Source organism: Lithobates pipiens, unplaced genomic scaffold (genome assembly GCF_037356315.1).
Source record: "Lithobates pipiens isolate NorthernLeopardFrog02 unplaced genomic scaffold, aLitPip1_a1.2 Scaffold_8, whole genome shotgun sequence".
Taxonomy (NCBI): Eukaryota; Metazoa; Chordata; class Amphibia; order Anura; family Ranidae; genus Lithobates; species Lithobates pipiens.
In genome coordinates, this window is record NW_027507903.1 from 486,192,926 (window position 1) to 486,216,281 (window position 23,356).

Here is a 23,356-nt window from a genome sequence, read left to right on the forward strand (position 1 = left end):
TTTTTCAACCTTTTGTATCAATAAATTGAAAATGATTTTTATTATATTAGTACGCTTGGTGCCTAAAGAGTCCACATCCAAAAAAACTTCTCAGAATACTCTACATTATTGGGGATGTGGTGTCATTTTCCCAAAGTCTAGCATGAGCTTTTTGTTTTTGGACCATACAGGGTATCTGCACACAAATGTATAGCTATGGGAGCCATTAATACCATGGAATGTCAGAAGTCATACACTGCTCCAGCTCACCTTCCGGCTGATCATACTCCTCACACAGTACCTTTGCACCTAAGTGGAAAACAGAAGACAACAAATCAGGAAGGGGCACAGGTGCAAAGCAGAGAGGAATTTCATTTCTAATTCACATTTCTGTAAAAAAGTTCTTGAAGACGACAAAGATTTATAGCAGTGTGAAAAAAGAATGATGGGACAATAACAGTAATCGGACAGGTGGACACATGTGTATGTGAAGTACACTGACAGGTAAGATAAATGCAGCGGTAGAGAAAATGATCAATAAAGTGTCAAGGACAAGTTGAGTCATATTTAAAAGGCCTTTCAGGGTTAATTGAACATTTCAAATCTACTGTGACGTCAGCCGACAGCAAGCTTTAGCCTGCTGTTGACTGATTCTGGGTCACAGGAGAACACAAGTAAGATAAATTCCTATAACCCACAAGAGAAGCATTGCCAAAAAAGCTTTGGCCATACTTCTATTTTATAAAAGAAACTATAAATGGCACAGAAAGACAACTCCTAAATAAAGGGGTTAAGCCCTTCACGCTACTGCAAGAAAAAGAGCCCGCTGCACAGTGAACTCTTGATATTTACCGCAAAATCACTTTCTGCAAGCCAAAGTCCGCTATCCAGAGAGACCCAGGTTGCTCAATCCAATTTATTTTCTATACTCTCAACGCATAGCTCCCTTCTCCTAGCAACTTCCTACCTATACTCATAAATGTTCATCAAATCTAGGTATAGAGTTGGATGCCAAGGATTGGGTCCAAATTTGGGAGACAACTAAATCCTGCTTCACTAATGACCTCTTGACTTGAAGTAGCACGATTTCAAAGTAGCAAGGTCAGCTCGATTTCAGGTGCAACTTGATAGACATCCGTGTGGCTTCACACACAGATGTCTATTAAAGTCCCATCTGAAATCAGGAAAAGTAGCGCAGGAACTACTTTTGCAACACGGTACACAGCACCACAAAATCGGTGTTGCACCGATTGGAACAGTGCCATTGCTGCCAATAGGCTGCGACTTGTCATATGATTTGATCTCTCAAATCACATGACAAATCGCTCCAATGTGAACCTAGGCTTAAATGTAAAGTTTGGCTCCCTAATAGGGATTCATTAGTGCTCTGTAACATGAGCGCTGGGAGAACACGATTATTGCTAGTGGCTATAGCCGCTGACAATAATCGCATGCTTAAAATCCGACATGCTGGCTGTACCCAAGTCGATCGAAGGATTGACTTGGAGACAATCAGCCTGCCCATAGATGGATCAAATCTCAGCCAATCCCTTCTAAACCAGCTGATGTTCATTACATCTATGGCGGGCTTAAGTGTAATTTCTGTCTGCTGCCTCATTCCTCTGCTACCTGCACGAGTTTTCCTGTCACTAAGAGAAAAGGGTGACAGGCAATGGAGCTCCAGGACACAGACTGTGACTGACAGCCTCAGCTCTGTTCCTGTGGGTAAGGCGGTGTGTGCCTTTCCTCCAATCGGCTCTCAGAGTACCCCTTACTGAGCTCTGCAGAGTGTAGCTTCAGCTCCATGCCCCTGCTTTCTTAAAGCTCAGACAAGCTGTATAAATTCTGGATTTCGAACGGCTGTCAGAGAGAAGACAGCAGATAAACAGGTGCAACTTATGTAGAAGGATATGTTTAGTTTCCACGTAACATCTGATGCCAGTCACTTCATTGGGTATATTTAAGGGTTTTCAACCACTTAAACACTTTTCTGCTTCCAACTAATGCCAACATAGGTATGCAGAGTACTGAATAGACATCTATGGCCAAACCTCAATTATTCACCATCCATCCCTGCACAGCTCAGACTTCACACTATTCTCATCTATCTTTTGGGTACTAATGAGCTAAGGGATGCAGACTAATGAACAAGCTTCCTTTATAAGTGGAAAGAGTTTAAACAGTTGGGGGTCCTGTCAAAATCATTCCTTTAAATGCAATTACCTTGAAGAGGTTGATGTTATCAACCTGACTGTAGAACAGGAAATCGTTGATGGATTTCAGAGTGGTGCCTAAAGAAGGAACATGGCATGTCAATTATGTTCACAAATGAATGCTTTGGTCTTTATGTAAAATAGTGAATTTGCATTACCTCCATAAGATTAACCCTCTCCTTTGTCCTGGAGACCAATGTCATGGGTACAGAAAGTGATGGAAAATCAAACTTATTACAGTTGTCACCAGAACAGGATGTAAGGGGGAAATTTCCAGTGTAGAAACCGGTTACAGTGACAACTGTCTTAAGCCTTGTACACACGATCGGATTTTCGGCAGGGAATTGTGTGATGACAGTTTGCCTAAAATCCGACCCTTAGTACGCTCCTTCAGACAATTGTTGTCCAACTTTCGGCCAACAAATGTTGGATGGCAGGCTAGTACATTTTCGGTGGACAACGGTCTGTTGTCAGATTTTCGTATTGTGTGTACACAAGTCTGTCAGGAATCAATGCTCCCCAAACACGACATTAGCAGAAGGTGCCCAAAGGGTGGCGCTCAAGAGCTGAAATTCCCTGTAGTACATCACTATATTCGTGTATGTTGGTCGTTAGTATGCAAGACAAGTTCCTGGCACATGCCCTTCGGACAAAAGTCTGACACTTGGTTGGCCAACAATCGGATCGTGTATACGAGGCTTAAGAGAGGATTTCTACTCACTTCAGGTTTTGTCTCCAGAACCAAGATAAAAAACAAAAATGCACAGAAGGGGTTTAAACTTTTTCCCACTCTATCTGTTTCAAAAGAGACAGTGTTGTATCCAAAGAGTTCATCTTTAAATACCATATTAGTACATATTTTATAACTATCATAAAGGCTTTTGTCAAAATCTACAAATCTCAAAATATTTCATGACATCCATTTGTTAGTTTCTCACTCACCGTCTTGAGGAACTTTTTGAAAGTTTGGGTTCTGTTTTACGTTACCTGTAAAGGATAGGAGATAATGATAATAGATACATTAACTCAGAAATGTGCATTCAATGTGCTTTTATACGAATAGATAACATGCAGACTGAAATACTGCTGGAACAAGTTAGAGGTCATAAATTAAACACAATTGGCTCCTTCATTCGATCTACTTTTGTCAAATGGAGGCAATGGTGCAGCACTGTATTATATAAAGTCTGAATTGAAATCAAAAGTTCATAAACATTTAGCAGCTAGCACAGTATTGCTGGGGACAATAAACAGTAAGAAGTGGTGCAGCCCCTGACGTCATCCGATGACGAAACGTCAGGCGCTGCACCATTACCACTTGTTACTTTTTATTATCCCCAGCAATACTGTGCTAGCTGCTAAATGTTCTCTGTTAGGGAGAACTCCGGGAGGAGTTGAAACGTGTGACGCGATTACGTGCTGGGACACAGCAGCCATTTTGTTGATTGGAAGCGCTGGTCATTTCTTTATGCCTGTCTTATACTATGAACATGTAAGTTTTATTCTTTGTTGTTAAATAAACATTATTTGGAATGTCTGCACAATGAGGTTTGTTCCATTTATGGTTGAGAATATCATTGCCCTTGTGAAGAGTTCCTATTGACATTTCATTTGGGCTGTTGATGGAATATATCTCTGAAAAGGCATCCATTATCTGATATTGATGCTAATCCTGCTTAGAGAGAGTTGATATTCTTGGAGTGAAGGACTGTTGAGATTGCCATCAGATGATTCTTGATGCTTATACGATATTACCTTAGGGTAAGAGTCAGTGTGATTGAGTGTTGGCGACTGCTTCCACCTATCACTGTTACACAGCTTAAGAACAGCTATTTGAAGTTTATAAACTTTTAATTTCAATTCACACTTTATATATTACAGCGCTGCACTATTACCACTGGTTATTGTCCCCAACAATACTGCGCTAGCTTCTATATGTAAGTTTTTAAGTAACCCAAGCGCAATACATTTGTGTTTTTTTTTTATTACTTTTGTCAAATGCAGCAATTTAGGCAGGGCCACACACTATGTAAAATTTGTACAGCCAACTTTTGGGTGGCTTTCCTATCTATGAAGGAGCAACAGGAATATCCTTAGACCCCTTTCCCACTGAGGTGCTTTTCAGGCGCTTTCACGCTAAAAGAAAGCACCTGAAAAGCTCAAGAAAACCTATTTCCATTAACCGCTTCAGCCCCGGAAGATTTTATCCCCTTCCCGACTTTTTGCGATTCGGCACTGCGACAATTTAACTGACAATTGCGCGGTTGTGCACTATTCGCCAACTAGCGGGGCGGTTTTAAACCCCTGCTAACGGCTGAAAAGGGGTTAAATCCGCCCGCAAAACGCTGCAGGTATCGCAGCACTGCCCCATTGATTTCAATGGGGAGCAGCGGTGGAGGAACGGTGAGTTCACCGCTCCTTCACCGCTCCAAAGAAGCTGCTGGCAGGACTTTTTGTGACGCCCTGCTAGCACACCGCTCCAGTGTAGTGAAAAAAAGGTGACAATTGTAAACACACCTGTCAATTATATATGGTCTCCACTCACTAATTGCCAATTTTCCTAGACAGCTTGACCTATTAACCACTGCAGTTCCTGAAAGTTTTACTCCCTTCATGAACAGACCACTTTTTGCTATTTAATACCGTGCTACTTTAACTGGTATTTGCGCGGTCATGCAACACTGTACTGTAGAATTTTAGATCTTTTTTTTTTAATCACACAAATAGAGCTTTCTTTTGGTGGTATTTGTGCAGTATTTGTGCACAGTGTGAAGTGAAATCAAAGTAAGTAATTTTAGTGCAAGAGAAGAGCCTGTACAACTGTGCAAGACTGATGAGAAGGCTGTAGTTCAGCTTTAAGAATTAATATTCAGATTTTTCCTCAAGTCTAATAAGGGCCATTATACTGCGGGCACAATCTGTCACCAGCTATGTACACTGGACACCGCTGATGACAGATCAGTGTACTGCGCTTCTGCCGGTACCATGTGATCGCTGTGACCAATCACAGCAGATGACAGTTGTAAACAATGGATGACTTCCTTTCATGCCATCCATCATGTACAATTGTGTTGCTAGCGGTGATTGGTCACAGTGATAACATGGTACACACATGGGCAATCACAACCCATCTATCTGTATAATGTGATTAGTTGTAGCCAATCACAGTTAATCACAACAATGCACACTGAAAGAATCAGTTTCATGCAGTAAAAAATGTTGCCTATACACTGGTAGGTTTATTTTAACAGTGAAAGACAGAATAACAACAAAAATATCGAGAAAAACGCATTTAAAAAATAAAATAAAAATTGATTTGCATTTTGAGTGATTTAAGTATTTGATCACCTATCAGTTAGCAAGATTTCTGGCTCCCAGGTGTCGTCTATACAGGTAACCTCTCTCATGCCGGGTTCACACTTATGCAACAAACGCTCCGACATTGGGAGCTCATGTCGCATAACCTGTGAAAATCAATGTTTTCCTATGGGAGCCGTCTTAACTAGTTGGTCCGACTTTGAAAATGCTCCCTGTACTACTTTGGTCTCCGACTTTGATCCTACTTCAGCCCATTGAATATCATTGAAGTCGGATCAAATTCGGATCGCCATCTTGCCTAATCCGACTTTGGCATGCGACTTGTGCTCTGATGATCTTGAGGGGGAATGTCACGCCAAATTTTAAATAAAAAATGGCATGGGTTCCCCCTCCAAGAGCATACCAGGCCCTATATAAAAGTCGATGCACACCGCGCACGTGGTATTACAGCAGGAGAGTGTTGTGTCAACATCGGAAGAAGACCAGAGGGAAGAAGACAGAGAAGACCAGGCCAACGCTGGCAAAAGAGCGGCAAAAGAGCAGAAGATAGCAGAGGAGCCCGGCAGAGGAGGCCAGAGAGCGGGAGAAGAGGCCGGAGAGAGCAGAGAATTCAGAAGAGACCCCCGGAGCTGCCTAATAAATTACTTTAAAAACCGGTGTAATGGGTGGGGGGCCGGGATCTGGGAGCCCTTATTAAAGGGGCTCCCGGAATTCGATAAGCCCCTCCCACCCGCAGACCCCAACAACCAATAGCAGGGTTGTCGGGAAGAGGCCCTTGTCCTCATATCAACATGGAGACAAGGTGCTTTGCGTCCCCCCCCCCCCGCCCCAAAGCACCTACCCCCATGTTGAGGGCATGTGGCCTGGTACAGTTCAGGAGGCGCTCGCTTGTCCTCCACCCCCTTTCCTGACCGGCCGGGCTGCGTGCTCGGATAAGGGTCCGATATGGATTTTGGGGGGATCCCCATGCCGTTTTTTCAGCGTAGGGGGTTCCCCTTGAAATCCATACCAGACCGAAGGACCTGGGACTCTTCTGGGGGTGGGGGGGGGACTATTTTCAAATTGAAGAAACACAAAATAACTGTTACTCTCCCTTGGTCTGGGGCTCCATGCAAGGTCTCACCTCGAGTTTCAATAATCATGAGAACTGTGCGGAATCAGCGCAAAACTACACGGGAGAATCTAGTCAATTATCTCAAGGCAGCCGGGACCATTGTCACCAAGAAAACAATTGTTAACACACTAAGCTATGAAGAACGGAAATCCTGCAGCGCCCGCAAGGTCCCTCTGCTCAAGAAAGCATATGTACAGGCCCATCTGAAGTTTGCTAATGAATATCTGAATGATTCAGTGGAGAACTGGGTGAAAATGTTGTGGTCAGATGAGACCAAAATCGAGCTCTTTGGCATCAACTCAACTCCCCATGTTTGGAGGAGGAATACTGCCTATGACCCCAAGAACATATCCCCACCGTCAAATGTGAAGGTGGGAACTGTTTTTCTGCTAAGGGTACAGGACAATTTTCATTGCATCAAAGGGACGATGGACGGGGCCATGTAACATCAAATTTTGGAACCTCCTTCCCTCAGCCAGGGCACTGAAAGTGGGTCATGGATGGGTATTCCAGCATGACAATGACCCAAAACACACAGCCAAGGCAACAAGGGAGTGGCTCAAGAAGAAGCACATTAGGGTCCTAGAGTGGCCCAGCCAGTCTCCAGACCTTAATCCCATAAAAAATATGTGGAGGGAGCTAAAGGTTCGAGTTACCACACGTTAGCCTCGACACCTTTACCACTTGTCGACCAGCCGTCATCATTATACTGTGGTAGGTTGGCTCTATTGCATGAATCACCATAGCTGTATGTCGGTTTCTGCAACAGATACAGTGGGCATGCGGGCTGTGGCACCGGAGCCGATGTGTGTGACCGGCGGCTGCAATATCCGCCGGCCACATACGATCGCTTCACAGAGAGAAAGAACGGGGATCTGCCAATGTAAACAAACAGATCCCCATTCTGATAGGGGAGTAGAGAGAGAGATAGTCTGTTCCTAGTGATCAGGAACAGCGATCACTCTCCTCCTCCAGTCAGTACATCCCCCCCCCCCCACAGTTAGAAACACTCCCAGGGAACACATTAAGCACCTTGATCGCCACTGTTAACACCTTTCCTGCCAGTGTCATTTATACAGTAATCAGTGCATTTTTATAGCACTGATCGCTGTATAAATGTCACTGGTCCCAAAAAAGTGGTGATCAAATACCACCAAAAGAAAGTTCTATTTGTGGGAAAAAGGACATCAATTTTGTTTGGGTACAACTTCCCACGATGCAGTGCTGTATCGCAAAAAATGGCCTGGTCATTAAGGGGATAAATCCTTCCAGTCCTTAAGTGGTTAAAGTGGTTGGTAACCCACAAAGTTAAATTTACAGTATCCTATCAGTTTATTCATGTAATATGCCTCTGTGTCTGTGCCTTATAAAAAATGCAGCTATATACCTGTTTTCAGAGCACTGCAGCAGCGGGGCCAAGGATCCCACTGCTGATGTCAATCAGGAGGGGAGGAGGAGAGAGGAGGCGGGTCACGTGAGCGCCGATCGGCACTATGAAAACAGGTATATAGCTGCATTTTTTTTATAAAGCAGAGACACAGGGGCACATTACATGAATAAACCGAGAGGATCCTGTAAATTTAACCCCAATTTCAGCAGCAGGAGGGGAGGGGGTGGACACGGAGCTGACAGGCAGGGAGGCGAGGGGGGAGAGGATGGAGGAAAGCACAGAGGAAGACAGAGGAGAGACTGGATGACGGAGGCATATAATGACTCCGGTGTCATGCTCAGCCGCCATGATACACCAGGCAGGATCAGCCAGTTATTTCAGGGGTTACAGGGAGCCAAATGACACAAGACAAGCACTGTGTTGGAACAGGATTTTTTTTTTTTTTTTTTTTAAGGTTAACACACTTTAATGACTTGGAGAAGATCTGCAAAGAGGAGTAGGACAAAATCCTTCCTGAGATGTGTGCAAACCTGGTGGCCAACTACAAGAAAACGTCTGACCTCTGATTAACAAGGGTTTTGCCACCAAGTACTAAGTCATGTTTTGCGAACGGGTCAGATACTTATTTCACTCATTAAAATGCAAATCAATTCATAACTTTTTTGAAATTGTTTTTTTCCACATAAGTGAGGGAAAAAACACAACAAAAAACAAAAAAATAACACTTTTTTTTTTAATTCTTATTTGTTCTTTCCTGGCATTTTCAGGCCTCAAGAAATGAGCTACAGTATCTTAAAAAAAGTGAGTACACCCCCCACATATTTTTAAATATTTTATTCTATCTTTTCATGTGACAACACTGAAGAAATAACACTTTGCTACAATGTAAAGTAGTGAGTGTACAGCTTGTATAACAGTATAAATTTGCTGTCCTCTCAAAATAACTCAACACACAGCCATTAATGTATAAACCGCTGACAACAAAAGTGAATAGCCCCTAGTGCTGTGTTTTGGCCTAGGGCGGCACTTTGCAGGGGGGGTACAGTAAAAAAAAAAGCCGCCCCACCACATGAGAAAAAGCCGAGTCCGGCGGCCGCCTCCCGCACATACGCAGCCCATGGCGGGCGGCTTACTGTAGTGGGTAACTAACAGTATGGTGTGTATGGGCGTGCTTGGCCATGGGGGGGGGGGGGGACTTGTGCCCCCATAAGCGGCCAGTGAATGACTTGGAATGAATGAATGGTTGTGACATTAGGTGGAGGAGAGAGAGGAGCACTAAGGGAACCCCCAGGCCAGGACAGCAGGTAAAATGGAATTATATTACTATTACTTTTGTAATGTGAGTGTGCCAAGCAGCCAATCACATAACAAGTGCTCATAATGGAAATTTATATAGAGATCATGATATTGCAATAAAAAGATCCATGCTACAAACTCATTAAACCATCCACATTTAGCGATAGTTCATGTACTGCAATCGTTGCAGTACATGAGCTTTCACAGAATGTGAACTATTATTGAGTTTGCATTGATTTCAGCGTGCATGGAGCACTTCATTGCAATATCATGATCTACATATAATGAACTTTCACTGAATGTAGACTGTTTAAGGAGTTTGCATGTGCAAAGTTCTCCATGCATGCTGAAATCAATGCAAACTCATTACACAGTCCACATTCAGTGAAAAGTTCATTAATATGCAGATCATGACATTGCAACAAAGTGCTCCTAGCATGCTGAAGTCAATGCAAGCTCAATAAAAGAGGAGTTCAAATATTGTAGCTGCTGACATTTAATATTAGGATGCTTACCTGTCCAGGGTTCCCGCAATGTCGACATCTCAGCCGATTTTTGGATTGGCTCTCGGGTTTTGACACCGCTAATCCATGGCTGGTTCCCTACTGCACATGTGCGAAGCACGCTGCGCCTTCTGAATGGCCCAGCAGCAGAGGAAGGAGAAGGAGGGGCCAAACTTCCGAGGGGCGGGACAGTCTCCCGGAAGTAGAGAAGAGTACCCGTCAAAACTTTTTTTTTTTTAAATTGTTGTTTACAAAAGTGCAACAATGACAAGCATGACAATTACTCCAGCTAGAAGTGACCTATTGAAGTGGCCAAGTTAAACTTGGCTAGGAATATGAAAAATTTAAAAATATAAAAAAAATAAAAATTATGAAAAAAAATAGTCAAGATTTCTTTAGTTCCCACAAAATAAATATAGGCAGTAGCACAGAATTTGGCCAAAAACAGAACAATATGGTAAAGAGCACTTTCAACAGCTCTAGTATGCTATATATTTCCCCACAATTTTTTTTTCTAATGAATGTTTGGGATGATGGTTTTAGTAAAGAAACGCAACAAAGCTTAACAGCTATTTTCAGGTAACAGATCCACATGAAAAAGACACAGCTTGGACTGCTAAGCATCAGGAGACATACAATGACATACACTGTAACCATGTGAAATTTGTATCATTATCTTCACACAAATAGAGCTTTCTTTTGGTGGTATTTAATCACTGCTGGGATTTTTTTTTTTTTTTTTTTTTTTTTTTTAGGAAAAAAATCAGACCACAAATGTTAAAAAAAAAAAAAATACATTCTGTGAGTGAATTTTGTAAATAAGTAATTTTTCTCCTTCACTGGTGCACTGATGGGCACTGATGAGGTGGACCTAATATTCCGCACTTATACGCACTGATAGGCGGCACTGATAGGTAGCACTTAAGGGCCCCGATAGCCGGCACTGGTGGGTACTGATAGGTGGCATGGATAATCGGCACTGATGGACGGCACTAATGAGCACTGGTGGGTGTTAATGGGTGGCACTGATGGTCATCACTGATAGGCGCCGCTGAAAGCCAACACTGACTGGCATCACTAATGGGCACTTATTTCTGGCTGTGGTGGGCACTGATTGTTGGCACTTGTGGGCATTGATTGCTGGCACTGGTGGCGCTCTAATGTAATCAGGGCACTGATCACCAGTGCCCTGATTACATCTCTCACTGTCCCCTGCGAGGAAATGCCGCTGATTGGCTCTCCTCGCCACACACTCGGTCAGTGCGAGGCAAGGAGAGCTGTTTACCGGCACTTTCTTGTTTACATGTGACCGGCTGTGATTAGACATAGCCAATCACCTGATTAAAGAGCCGCGTCAGTGGCTCTTTACAGAGATTGTGGTCGCGCCGTGTCCTAGCAACTCAGCGCACCTGCCCTACACCCGCGCCGTCATATGACATCCACCCAGAACCAGAGCTGCACCATCCCGCTGTTATTTGACCCTGGGCGGGCGACAAGTACTTAAAAAATAGTTTTTTGCAAAAGAAAAGTAACAAACGTGTTCTAACGTAAAATATTATAAAGGCAACGACCTTAAACAACCATTAGCCACCGACGCGTGCAATAAATTACTGCATGAGAAAATGCGGTAGTTACCGAACAATCGAAAAAATACTGCATTCCTTATTTAAAATGATTGTAAAGTCTCGTTTTTTTTTTTTGTTAAAAATAACAAACATGTCATACTTACCTGTCTCGTGTAGTGGTTTTGCACAGAGCAGCCCAGATCCTCCTCTTCTCGTGTCCCTCTTCGGTGCTCCTGGCCCCTCTCTTCCTGTTGAGTGCCCCAACAGCAAAAAGCTTGCTATGGGGGCCAGGGTCGCTGATAGGGGGGGCCACCTGTGCTCTTGTAGGGGGCCCGAGCACACAGGGGGATCCACACAGATGATCTCATCTTCATTTTTATTAACTCAGTTTTATCTTTTAGATTTAGCAGGAATTATGTGTGGTATGTTGTATTTGTGTCTGCTAATAATGATTTTATAATATTTTAGCGAAATATAGCCTTAATATTTTATTGGGGGGACCTGTCAGGTAGTCTGTATGGGGCCCACATGATTTCTATACAGCAGCCCTGATGGGGGCACCGCAGCCCAGTCTGTCATGCGATGTCACTGGATCTAGAGAGACCACAGGTAAGTATTAGGGGGGCTTCTGCACACAGAAGCTATTTTTACTGCTTGAAGGTTACACTTCAGGCTAGCTGGCTATACACCTATAGATTATCTGCAGATTTTCTATGGTTAGATGGAAAAAGTGGGAGATTCCTCCATCCACACAGTTTAGCAAACATGGAGAAATCTGTTGCACTTTTTTCATCTAACCATAGAAAATCTGCAGATAATCTATAGGTGTATGGCCAGCTTTAGAATCACTAACATTTCTAGGTGTTCCCCACAGGAAACTTAATTTTCTGAATTCAGATTAAAGATTCACATAAGCTGGAAAACAGGTAAAATCTGGGTACTTTTTTTTATATCAAATATAAAACTCTAATACAGACATTGCAGGTTTCTACAACACAATATGCAGAAAATGGCAGCTTTTGCATATTTCAGTGAACCAGCTTCCAGAAATCACCATCTGTCGTGTCAACCCCAAATGCATACCGACTAGAGCTGCTCCCCTCTGCAGGATTATAGGATTCCAAATCACATCGCTTCCCCAGTGCTAGGAGCTCCAGTGTACTCTTGCCAGGTATTTGGTGCCAGGTTGCATGGAAGCTAAGTGGGTCTGCTAGTAACAACTGTTTTCAGCTTGCGCTCATATACGGAGGCAATAATAATTTACTAATTAGCAGCAAAGGACCATATGAAGAGGGTACGTTGGAAGATTGAAAAACATATGTATGATTTCTCTGTGTAAAGCTGTAACATAAACCTATTTCATTCATTTAGCGGCTTTCCTTAAAGTAAAATTGTACTTTGTACTTTCCTCCCCCTGTCACCTCCTTACCTACCTAGCAGAGCCCCATGAAAAAAATAAAAACAGCACTTTTAGCTAAGGGGCAGAACATAGAACTCTCTCCTCTGTTTCCTGCAATTAGGTATTTAAAGTTTTTTTTCTTTATAAATAACAAACATGTTATACTTACCTGCTCTGTTGCAGTGGTTTTGCACAGAGCAGCCCAGGTCCTCCTCTTCTTGGGTCCCAGGCCGGAGCTTCTGGCCCCTCCATCCTGTCGAGTGCCCCCACAGCAAGCACCTTGCTATTGGGGGGGGGGCACCTGAGTGGAGCACCAGCTCCGCATGTCTACTCATGGAACCGCGGTTCAGCCCCGCCCCCTCTCTCTCCTCATTGGCTGACTGATTGACAGCAGCGGGAGTCAATGGCGCTGCTGCTGTGTCTCATCCAATCAGGAGGGAGAGTCCCGGATGACCGAGGCACTTGTGGGCATCGCTGGATCGAGATAGGGCTCAGGTATTAGGAGGGGCCGAGGAGGGCTGCTGCACACCGAAGGTTTATTACCTCAATGCATAGAATGCATTTTAAGATAAAAAACCTTCTGCCTCTACAACCACTTTAATGCAAATAGCCAGACCTGAGCAATGTCATTTCTAGTTCAAGTCTTACCCAGGTTATTTAAGTGTCACCCGGTGTATGCACACAGAAAAGTCCATCCTGATCAGGGTACCTTTCACTTTGGCGTGACAGCGCAAATTACATTTATAGGTAAAGTTGATTGAGAGGATATCCGATTGCCTCTCAGGAGATCAGGAAGGAATTTTACTAACTATGTAACGATATACAGTTGTGCTCATAAGTTTACATACCCTGGCAGAATTTATGATTTCTTGGCCATTTTTCAGAGAATATGAATGATAACACTTTTTCACTCATGGTTAGTGTTGGGCTGATGCCATTTATTATCAATCAACTGTGTTTACTCTTTTTAATTCATAATGACAACAGAAACTACCCGAATGGCCCTGATCAAAAGTTTACATACCCTGGTGATTTTGGCCTGATAACATGCACACAAATTGACACAAAAGGGTTTGAATGGCTATTAAAGGTAACCACCCTCACCTGTGATCAGTTTGCTTGTAATTAGTGTGTGTGTATAAAAGGTCAATGAGTTTCAGGACTCCTGACAGACCCTTGCATCTTTCATCCAGTGCTGTACTGACGTTTCTGGATTCTGAGTCATGGGGTAAGCAAAAGAATTGTCAAAGGATCCGTGGGAAAAGGTAGTTGAACTATATAAAACAGTAAAGGGATATAAAAAGATATCCAAGGAATTGAGAATGCCAAATAGCAGTGTTCAAACTCTAATCAAGAAGTGGAAAATTAGGGGTTCTTTTGAAACCAAACCACGGCCAGGTAGACCAACTAAAATTTCAGCCACACCTGCCAGGAAAATTGTTCTGGATGTAAAGAAAAACTGACAAATAACTTCAGGTGAAATACAGGACTCTCTGAAAGCATGTAGTGTGGCTGTTTCAAGATGCACAATAAGGAGGCACTTGAAGAAAGAGGGGCTGCATGGTCGAGTTGCCAGAAGTAAGCCATTACTACACAAATGCCAAGTTTCCCGCTTACAATACACCAAACAGCACAGAGACAAGCCTCAAACCTTCTGGCACAAAGTCATTTGGAATGATGAGACCAAAATATAGCTTTTTGGCCACAACCATAAACACTTCATTTGGAGGGGAGTTAACAAGGCCTATGATGAAAGGTACACCATTCCTACTGTGAAACACGGAGGTGGATCACTGATGTTTTGGGGATGTGTGAGCTACAAAGGCACAGGAAATTTGGTCAAAATTGATAGCAAGAAAGTAATCCATACACTAATAGTGGCAAGGCTCCCTATAACCAGCCTCTGGATATCCAGGGATGCACCCAATTTATCGATAGCTATAGCCAGACTAAATATTCAAGCTCAGTACGAACTTATGCTTGCTTATAAAGGCGACTCCACCATCACATTAAAAAAAAATGGAATACCTGGCTATCCTATCCTAGAGCATCCAACTATTTAACCACCTCAATACAGTGCATTTTAACCCCCTTCCTGCCCAAGCCATTTTTCAGCTTTCAGCGCTTTTTGTCCCCACAAATAGAGCTTTCTTTTGGTGGTATTTGATCATCTCTGCGGTTTTTATTTTTTGCGCTATAAACAAAAGAAGAGTGACAAGTTTGAAAAAAATATATATTTTTTTAAACATTTTTTTTCCCCTCAGTTTAGGCCAATATGTATTCTTCTACATATTTTTGGTTAAAAAAAAAAATAAATAAAAAAAAAAAAATCGCAATATCGTATATTGATTGGTTTGCGCAAAGGTTATAGCGCTTACAAAGTTTTATAGCATTTTTATTATTTTTTTACTAGTAATGGCGGCGATCTGCGATTTTTATCATGACTGCGACATTGCGACAGACATATCGGAATCTTCTGACACATTTTTGGAACCATTCACATTCATACAGTGATCCGTGCTATAAAAATGCATTGATTACTGTATAAATGTGACTGGCAGGGAAGGGGTTAACACTAGGGGGTGATCAAGGGGTTAATATGTTCCCTGGGAGTGATTCTAACTGTAGGGGGAGGGGATTCACAAGGGGGGAGACCGATCGGTGTTTCTCTGTACTGAGAACACACCATTGGTCTCTTCTCATCTGACAGGACCGCAAATCTCTGTGTTTACATACACAGATCCACGGTCCTGCTGTGTTACCGGGCAATCGCGAGTGCGCGACGGACATCGTAGCCGCCGGCACGCACATCGAGTTCCCAGTGACATGGCGGCACGCGTGTGCCCCCCTGGTGGGCCCGGAAGGCGAGGGCGTCATATGACGCCCTCCCGCAACGAGAGCTGCGCCGTAGTCAGCAAGAAGTTAAAAGAGTGTAACTTGCAACTTATTCTCAAGTTTGAAGTAATGTTAAGCCATTTTTGTGCATATCTTTGATGTAGTCTAGCAACTTGGACCTACCTTTTCAATCTGATTTGTAAGTTTTGTTTACGTTTTCATTTTTTGAAGCCAACTATCTAGTTAATTTGGTGGCCATGCCTACAGTTTGAACCCATTAGGGGTAGACTGGTACAGGTTATCAAGTATTTTATACTTATGCAAAACCTTTTTAAATCAATGTAACCATGTTGGATACATATGACAAAAGTAAATGACAATTTGTATTGTTAATTAATAACTTTCAATAAAAAATGTATTGTTGATGGCAAGATGAATGCAGTATGTTATCAAAAAACACTGGAGGAACATTTGCATTCATCAGCCAGAAAGCTGCACATGGGATGCACTTGGACATTCCAAGATGACAATGATCCAAAACACAAGGCCAAGTCGACCCGTCATCGGCTACAGCAGAATAAAGTGAAGGTTCTGGAGTGGCCATCTCAGTCTCCCGACCTCAATATCATTGAGCCACTCTGGGGAGATCTCAAACGTGCAGTTCATGCAAGACAGCCCAAGAATTTACAGGAACTGGAGGCTTTTTGCCAAGAGGAATGGGCAACTTTACCATCTGAGAAGATAAAGAGCCTCATCCACAAATACCACAAAAGACTTCAAGCTGTCATTGATGTTAAAGGGGGCGATACACAGTATTAAGAACTGGGGTATGTAAACTATTGATCAGGTTCATTTGGGTAGTTTCTGTTCAGATTATGATTTAAAAAGAGTAAACACAGCTGATTGATAATAAATGGCTTCAGCCAAACACTAACCATGAATGAAAGAAAAGTTTCTGTGTTATCATTTATATTCTCGGAAAAATGGCCAAGAAATCAAATTCTGTATGTAAACTTATGAGCACAACTGTATACAAGTTTACTTAAGATTATATTTGCTGCAAAACCATTAACCTGTTAGCTGCCACAGCTGTTTTTGCCTTATTTTTGCACACAAAATTTAATAATTTTATATATGGAAGATAAAATGGTGGTAGTTCTAAATCTTTACGTCACACAATATTAGCACAAACATTTTTCAAGCAAAAAAATACATTAAGGTTGAAGTGATTGTAAAACAACCCATTCAGTTTAAAGTTGAAACGATATAGATATAATGTATATAGATATACAAGTACATGGTACAGCAGGCACCTATCAGGAATTTGAAATGCCGGGGTAACAAAACACTAACTTTAAGGCACACAAGGGCAACATATTAACCATTTTTTTGATATAATATAAAGGATGAAGTTACACCGGGGAAATATATACCTAAGATGTTAAACCTTTACAGCTAGAACGTGGTGTGGGAGAACCTGGGTTCTGTGAGTGCTTCCAGCACCATGTTCAAAACACACTGCAGTTGCGATCTGCAGCGGGTGTCAATATTAATTTGACACCCCAAAACGCAGGTCACAAATGTAGTGAGTTTGCCTGCACCAGATCGCAACAGCAAGACTAAGTGAAAGCATCAGGAGCCATTGGCTCCTGCCAATCAAATCTCATGAATAGGAAGCAGGAGGCGGGGCCAATTTACACTGTGTGTGTCAATAGATGGACACAGCCCAGCTCGGGATCGAGCCCACATGTGTGCCACCACTGGAAGCGGCTTCCTATGGTGACACGCAGAGAAGAGCGGGAGCTAAGAGCACCAACAGGGGACCCCAAAAGAGGAGGATCGGGATTGCTATAGCATGTTTGTGACAAAATGAAAAAAAGAAAGAGGAGCCTTTACTATCACTTCAACCATGAATAATAGCCGTAGAATTACTAGTGGGCTGACATTTTTTTTTTGGGGGGGGGGGGGTTAAGTGGTTTTTGAGTAACTGTTTTCCACTAAACTTTTTTCCCCATTACATAGGGGACCAAAAGGTGAGTATATCAGGGGTGTGTGGAAACAGTTGACCACTTCCATCTGACAGCAGAAAGGGAGTGTGGATGAATAACATAAAAGGTGGAGCTTTTCTGCCACTGCTGTATCAATAAAAAGCCATCCTTTAGCACCAGCCCAGTGACTTTTTCTAGGCTGTGATGATACCATTAGTCTGCTGCAGGCAGAAGAAAGAATTTCCTAAGTTTCTAGGTAGGAGCAACAGAAACTGATCTGTGTTAGACATTTGTGAACATGATTTGCACAGGCACCAGGATGTACACAATTGCGTGATCTCTGAACTGGCATTCCAGTTGAGGAAGTAGATGGTAACCCCTGGATGGTGCCTAAAAAAAGATGGCACCATCCTTATAGAGAGAAAAAGCAGATGAAGGCGTTGTCAGAGGAAGTACTGTAATCTCTGTGAGATGTAATAAATACCTGGAAGTATTACACTGACACATTAACATTGCATAATTGCACTAAACATGAAAAATATATCTGAGGCTTGGTCCACTTTAAAGAGGCCTCCCTAAACACCATCACCATGTTTTCTAGCGATGTCAGGCTACGTTCCCACAAGGACTGGTTCAGCTTAGTTCACTATGAAGACATTCCCCGCTGTGAACTCACTGTATAGAACTAAAAACAATTAAACCAAGAAGAAGCAATATATACAAGACTATAAAACCACAGAAAACGACATGTCCTGGGGGTTTATATATAAATTAAGACGACATATTATTCTCAATGAGATTCCGGAAAAGAGCCTGGCGACACTCACCTCCCAGAGTGCCCACAAACTTCTCCAGAAGGAACAGAATCTGTTTTATGTACATCAGGTTTTTAGCTTTGAGGCGACTCCTGGGAAACAGAAAAAAACAAGGAGAGAGAATGTAACTTGCTAAATCTCCATTCATAATTCCAAACCAAGCTCTTACCTAAATAATGATACACTGAGCAAAGGAGGGTCTAAATGTATTTTTTCTATGTCTGCCTCCTTCACTACCAAGTTTTTTATTTTTTATTTTTATTTTTTATAGTACATTAACCCTTTCTGAATAGTGGAGGCTGGCCCTTTACACATTTTGCAATTATAGAGGTGTGGGCTTCCCAGTCATGTGATCACTGCGATTGGCTGTCACAACGATCATGTGATCAAGAGTCTGGGCTCCCACTCAGAGTGACTAGGAGCTCCAGCCGGTTATGTTTTATGACTGGGGGGGGGTCATCGATAATTTCAAAAAACTATTAGATAGGCACCTGAACAACCACAATATACAGGGATATACAATGTAATACGGACATAAAATCACACACATGTGTTGGACTTTGTGGACTTGTGTCTTTTTTCAACTTCACCTACTATGTAACCTCTGCCAGATTTTTTTTGTTCGCCATTTCTGTCCCATTGTGGAGATTTCCCTTTACTTCCTATCCCATAGCCAAACAGGAAGTGAGAGGAAATCCCTGCAAATTAAGGCAATTCCTTGTGGACCCCCAGGTCACTGGAACTAGGGCCCCTATTGGAAGATTTGCCCTCTATTACCTTTTCTGGGGACAACCCAAAATGTAGGATTTTCTTTTACTTTTAATAATGGTAAACAAGACAAATGGAGAGGTTAAATCTCCTTATGGGGGGGGGGGGGCACAGGCATGGGCGTCCGCAGGTAGGGGCAAGGGGGGGTCAAGTGCCCCCCCTTGGAGATGAGGATCAGATCTTAAATTCAGCACAGTTGCGTCGCTATCTGGGCTTCCTGCCTGCTCTGGTCCTTCCCTATTGGCTATAACTGAGGGCCAATCAAAGGAGACTAGGAGAGGAGAAAATCATAGGACATGTAGTCCCAAAGATTGGCAGCCCCATTTTCCACAGGGAGGAGGCTACAGCTCGATCAAGAGAGAGATTGAGAGACTGTAGCCTGGAAAAAAGCTGAGGGAGAAAGTGCTACAGGACAAAGAATGAGGAGTGTACCGGGTGGAAGCCAGAGAGACCAGGGTACAGACATACTACACTACTGACCAGTCGCCCCCGGGGGACCCAGAGTAATCGATCGTCCAGCCGAAGGGATCACTGCTGTAGCTTTGCTGGGTGTGGTAAGAGGGCCTGTTGGTCATTATCCATTACTTATCTTAGGGACTGTACTATGTCTGCAGTCTCTGACCATGATAATGTGATAATGACATTGTTGAAAAGGGGCGGTGCATGGGTGACCCTAAAATGATGCCCCCCCCCCTGAAAAAAATTTGGCGGACACCCATGGGCACAGGCAGTGATAAAAACTGACAATCCGTCTCCACTATCTATTCTTTAGTTAAACTTTACAGTAACTAGAAGCAAACTTTTTTTTTTTTTTTTTTTATAGAGCAGAGAGGGATTTGAACATCTGTCAGGTTTGATTTCTGTCTATGTCACCGTTAGTATAATTCAGCCTCTTTAGTGAACGTAAAAGAAAATCAAAATTTTTGGTTGACGTCAGAACACTAATAGAGGGGAAATCTTCCAATGAGGACACTAGTTCTTTTGACCCTGGTGACACAATGGGGTTCCCTAACTTTGGAGGGATTTCCTCTCACTTCATGTTTTGGCTATGAGACAAGAAGTGAAGGAAAATGTTCCCAATAGAACACAGATGATAAAAAACCTAAAGGGTGTTATAACTCTCCCTTTATCCCAAAATGAAAGAAAGGTTTTTCCTTTAGTTACACTTTTAATTACTATTTCCTCTCAGTGAAAAACACTTTACCGTTCTCTATCTCCAATGTTTTGTGCTGCTAGAACTGAGGAACAAAACTTAGATGATCAAGAGCTTTATTGTAATAGAGATGATTGAAGGCTTGGCTATATTGTAATATAGATTATTAAATGGGTTCTTCAGTCACCTTTCGAAAAAATTAAAAGCCAACAGCTATGAAAACTGTAGCTGCTGACTTTTAATAAACAGTTAACTGTCCCAGGATGTCCTCACCCGGCCAGTTTCATCACCGGATTTCGGTCCCCAGCACCTGTGGGCAGCCAGATGTGACTGCTTATAACTTCACAGCCGCCTTCTCACTGCGCATGCCATGCTACACTATCTGAATGGTTACACAGCTTTCTGGGACCTGTGACGTGTCCCAAAAGGCTGAGGGGGTAGGGCCAAAAAATTACCGCGGCCATCCGACCGGAATTGGGAGTGGGTATCATAACCAGGTACCCGCTCCCCAACCCCAAAAATTAACAATGTGCCAAATGTGAAGGAGGAGGGATAGCGGAATTTCCCCTTTTGCGTGAAGTTCCACTTTAATGGCTTGGCTATATTTTATTGTAGATGATTGCGGGTTTGCCTGCATTGTAGCCTAGATGAAGGAGAGAGGCTTGGCTGTATTCCAATATGAAACAGAATACACTTTATAGGAGCAAAAGACAGTCTGGCCCCTTTCATACGGGCCAGATCAGTTTGTGCTCAGCAGAGGACCTGCCTGCTGAGCTAAGTGAAGTGGTCAGGTGACAGGTCTGTGCACGCTCCACTTATGCAGAGCGGACACTGACACAGCCTGCTGTACTCTATGGGCAGCCGGAGGTAAATGGATCAGCTGTCTGGTTACACCTGGCTGCCCTTAGATCTGATCAGGGAATGGATCTCCTTCTGTTTTTTTTTTTTTTTTTTGGAGCGGACATGGAGGTAGCCGGGTGTAAAGGAACACAAGTTTGTTTATATCTGGCTCTCCATAGAGGAGAGTAGTGGGTATGGGTGAAGAAAGGACAGCCGGACCCGATCCGACGTCTCATTTGAAACGGATCTTACAGTGAAAAGACAATGAACTAGGCAGGGCTGAGAACAACCTTCACGATAATGCAAAAGCACAGGACACAATGAGTTCACTGGATTTCTTTCAGGATTAACAGCCATTTTTTGTACATACTGAACAAATAACAAAACACTTCTAATGGTATATTCAGCAGACCAAAAGGAAGAAAAACAAGAGCAGTTCACTGTTTGGGTTTACGTACACTTTAATGCCATCTTCACATAAGAAGGCCCTTCAGATGTCTGCCAAATCTATTCCATGAGTGTGTATATGTTCAAGCAAAGCCCTGCGAGCTGGCAGGACATCAGTGAAGTAGCGACATCAAATAGGCTTTATACAGTGTTAAAAGCAGGACAAGCATTTGTGCACAGCAAACAAAATAGCTTAGCCATCGCAGCTGGAACACGAGCGGAGAGATGTCATCTTCAGTAATGGAGGAAAATAACTAGGGAAATGAACATGTTACAGGAAGCAGATTACAGAGCCAATTACAGTATCATTATAGAGAATACCTGTATCGCTCCATGTACTGGGCCAGCTGGGAGTGAGCCTGACACAACTGTAATGAGAGAAAGAGAGAGAGCGTTCAGTCCTGGGACCAACCGAGTTAGCAGGGAGTCCAGCCAAAAACAGCATTTAACATAAAAAAATAAATTAAAAAAAATCGCAATTATTCTGTGCTTTGTGGCATATTGGTAATCTTTGGCAAGATTTGTGTGCGGGGAAATAATGAACAAGTAAGGCTGAGTACTGTGCTGCATTGCCCCAGCATCCCTCATCTTTCAATACACGCTTTATACAAAGCAAACTAATTCAGCTGTAATCTAAAGACACCATAAAGAGGAGCAGTAAAATGGGTTGTGCTGTGTATAATCACACACACACGTTTTGGAGCTGTTTCAGCTAAATTCCCTGAATCTGCTCCCTTTGGGGGTATGTACAAAACAGTTAAAGCGGTTGTATACCCTGACCAAAAGAAAAAAAAAAAAAAAACCTAGGTAAGGCAAAGGCATAATGAGATCGTATACATCACATATTAGTTCATTATGAAATACTTACCTTGGAACGAAGCGCCCACACCTCCTCCCAGTCACCGCTGAGGGAGCTGGCATGCGCGGGAGTCCTCCGTCCCAGCAAGGAGCTCTGATTTTCCGGCGGCATCCACTGGACCCTCAAAGCGCATGCGCTACTGACGTCAGCGGCTGCATGCAAGGTGAATATCTCCTAAACCATAGAGGTTTAGGAGATATTCATTTTACCTACAGGTAAGCCTTATGTAAAAATGTGCAAGAGGAGGATACAACCGCTTTAAAGCAGTATAAAACCGCAAAGCAAACATTTATTATATTGATAATTGAAAACCCCCTAGGAGTGGGATTTTCATTTATTATATTACAGCATTAGATGTGATGGTTGTATTCATTTCCTTTTTTAGGCTTTCTTCCGTTTCCATCTGGTAATCCAGCCAGCAAGTCTGTTTTTCACAGCACAAACTCTCTAACAGAAAGTATCAGTTTACATGGATGAGACAAACCTCTAAATGCCCAATTCAAGGAAAAAAAAAAAAAAGTTTCCCCATGCAGTGGGGCTTTTGCTCGCACCGCATTGGTCAACTGCTCGCTTTTGTCTAGAGCAGAGGTCTCCAAACAACCCATTGTTGCTGTCAATAGGAGGAATAGTGCCCCATATCATTGGTGTCAGAGGAAGAAATAGTGCTGGAAGGAATAGTAACAACATATCATTGATATCAGTGGGGGGGGGGGGGGGGACAGTTCCCAATCATTGGTCTTAGTGTGGGGAATGGTGCCCAAATCGTGGTGTCAGAGGAAGAAGCTATGCGCCCATCATTGGTGTCACTAGGAAAAATATTACCATATTGTTGATGCCTGAAGGAGGAACTATGCTCAGCTGTTGGGTGTCCATA

At 42.9% G+C, this 23,356-nt stretch overlaps 1 protein-coding gene across 1 annotated transcript in view; it reads right to left on the reverse strand.

Moving 5' to 3' along the window:
* The window catches only part of DDX11 (DEAD/H-box helicase 11), a 161,131-nt gene that overhangs the window by 46,489 nt on the left and 91,286 nt on the right, over nucleotides 1–23,356 (reverse strand). The window contains exons 11-15 of the mRNA XM_077468971.1: nucleotides 21,945–21,991; nucleotides 18,428–18,507; nucleotides 3,135–3,179; nucleotides 2,203–2,270; nucleotides 250–288 (exon numbers count right to left, since the gene is read on the reverse strand). Of these exons, the coding sequence (XP_077325097.1) occupies nucleotides 250–288; nucleotides 2,203–2,270; nucleotides 3,135–3,179; nucleotides 18,428–18,507; nucleotides 21,945–21,991 (279 nt within the window). The remainder of the gene's footprint in view (nucleotides 1–249; nucleotides 289–2,202; nucleotides 2,271–3,134; nucleotides 3,180–18,427; nucleotides 18,508–21,944; nucleotides 21,992–23,356) is intronic.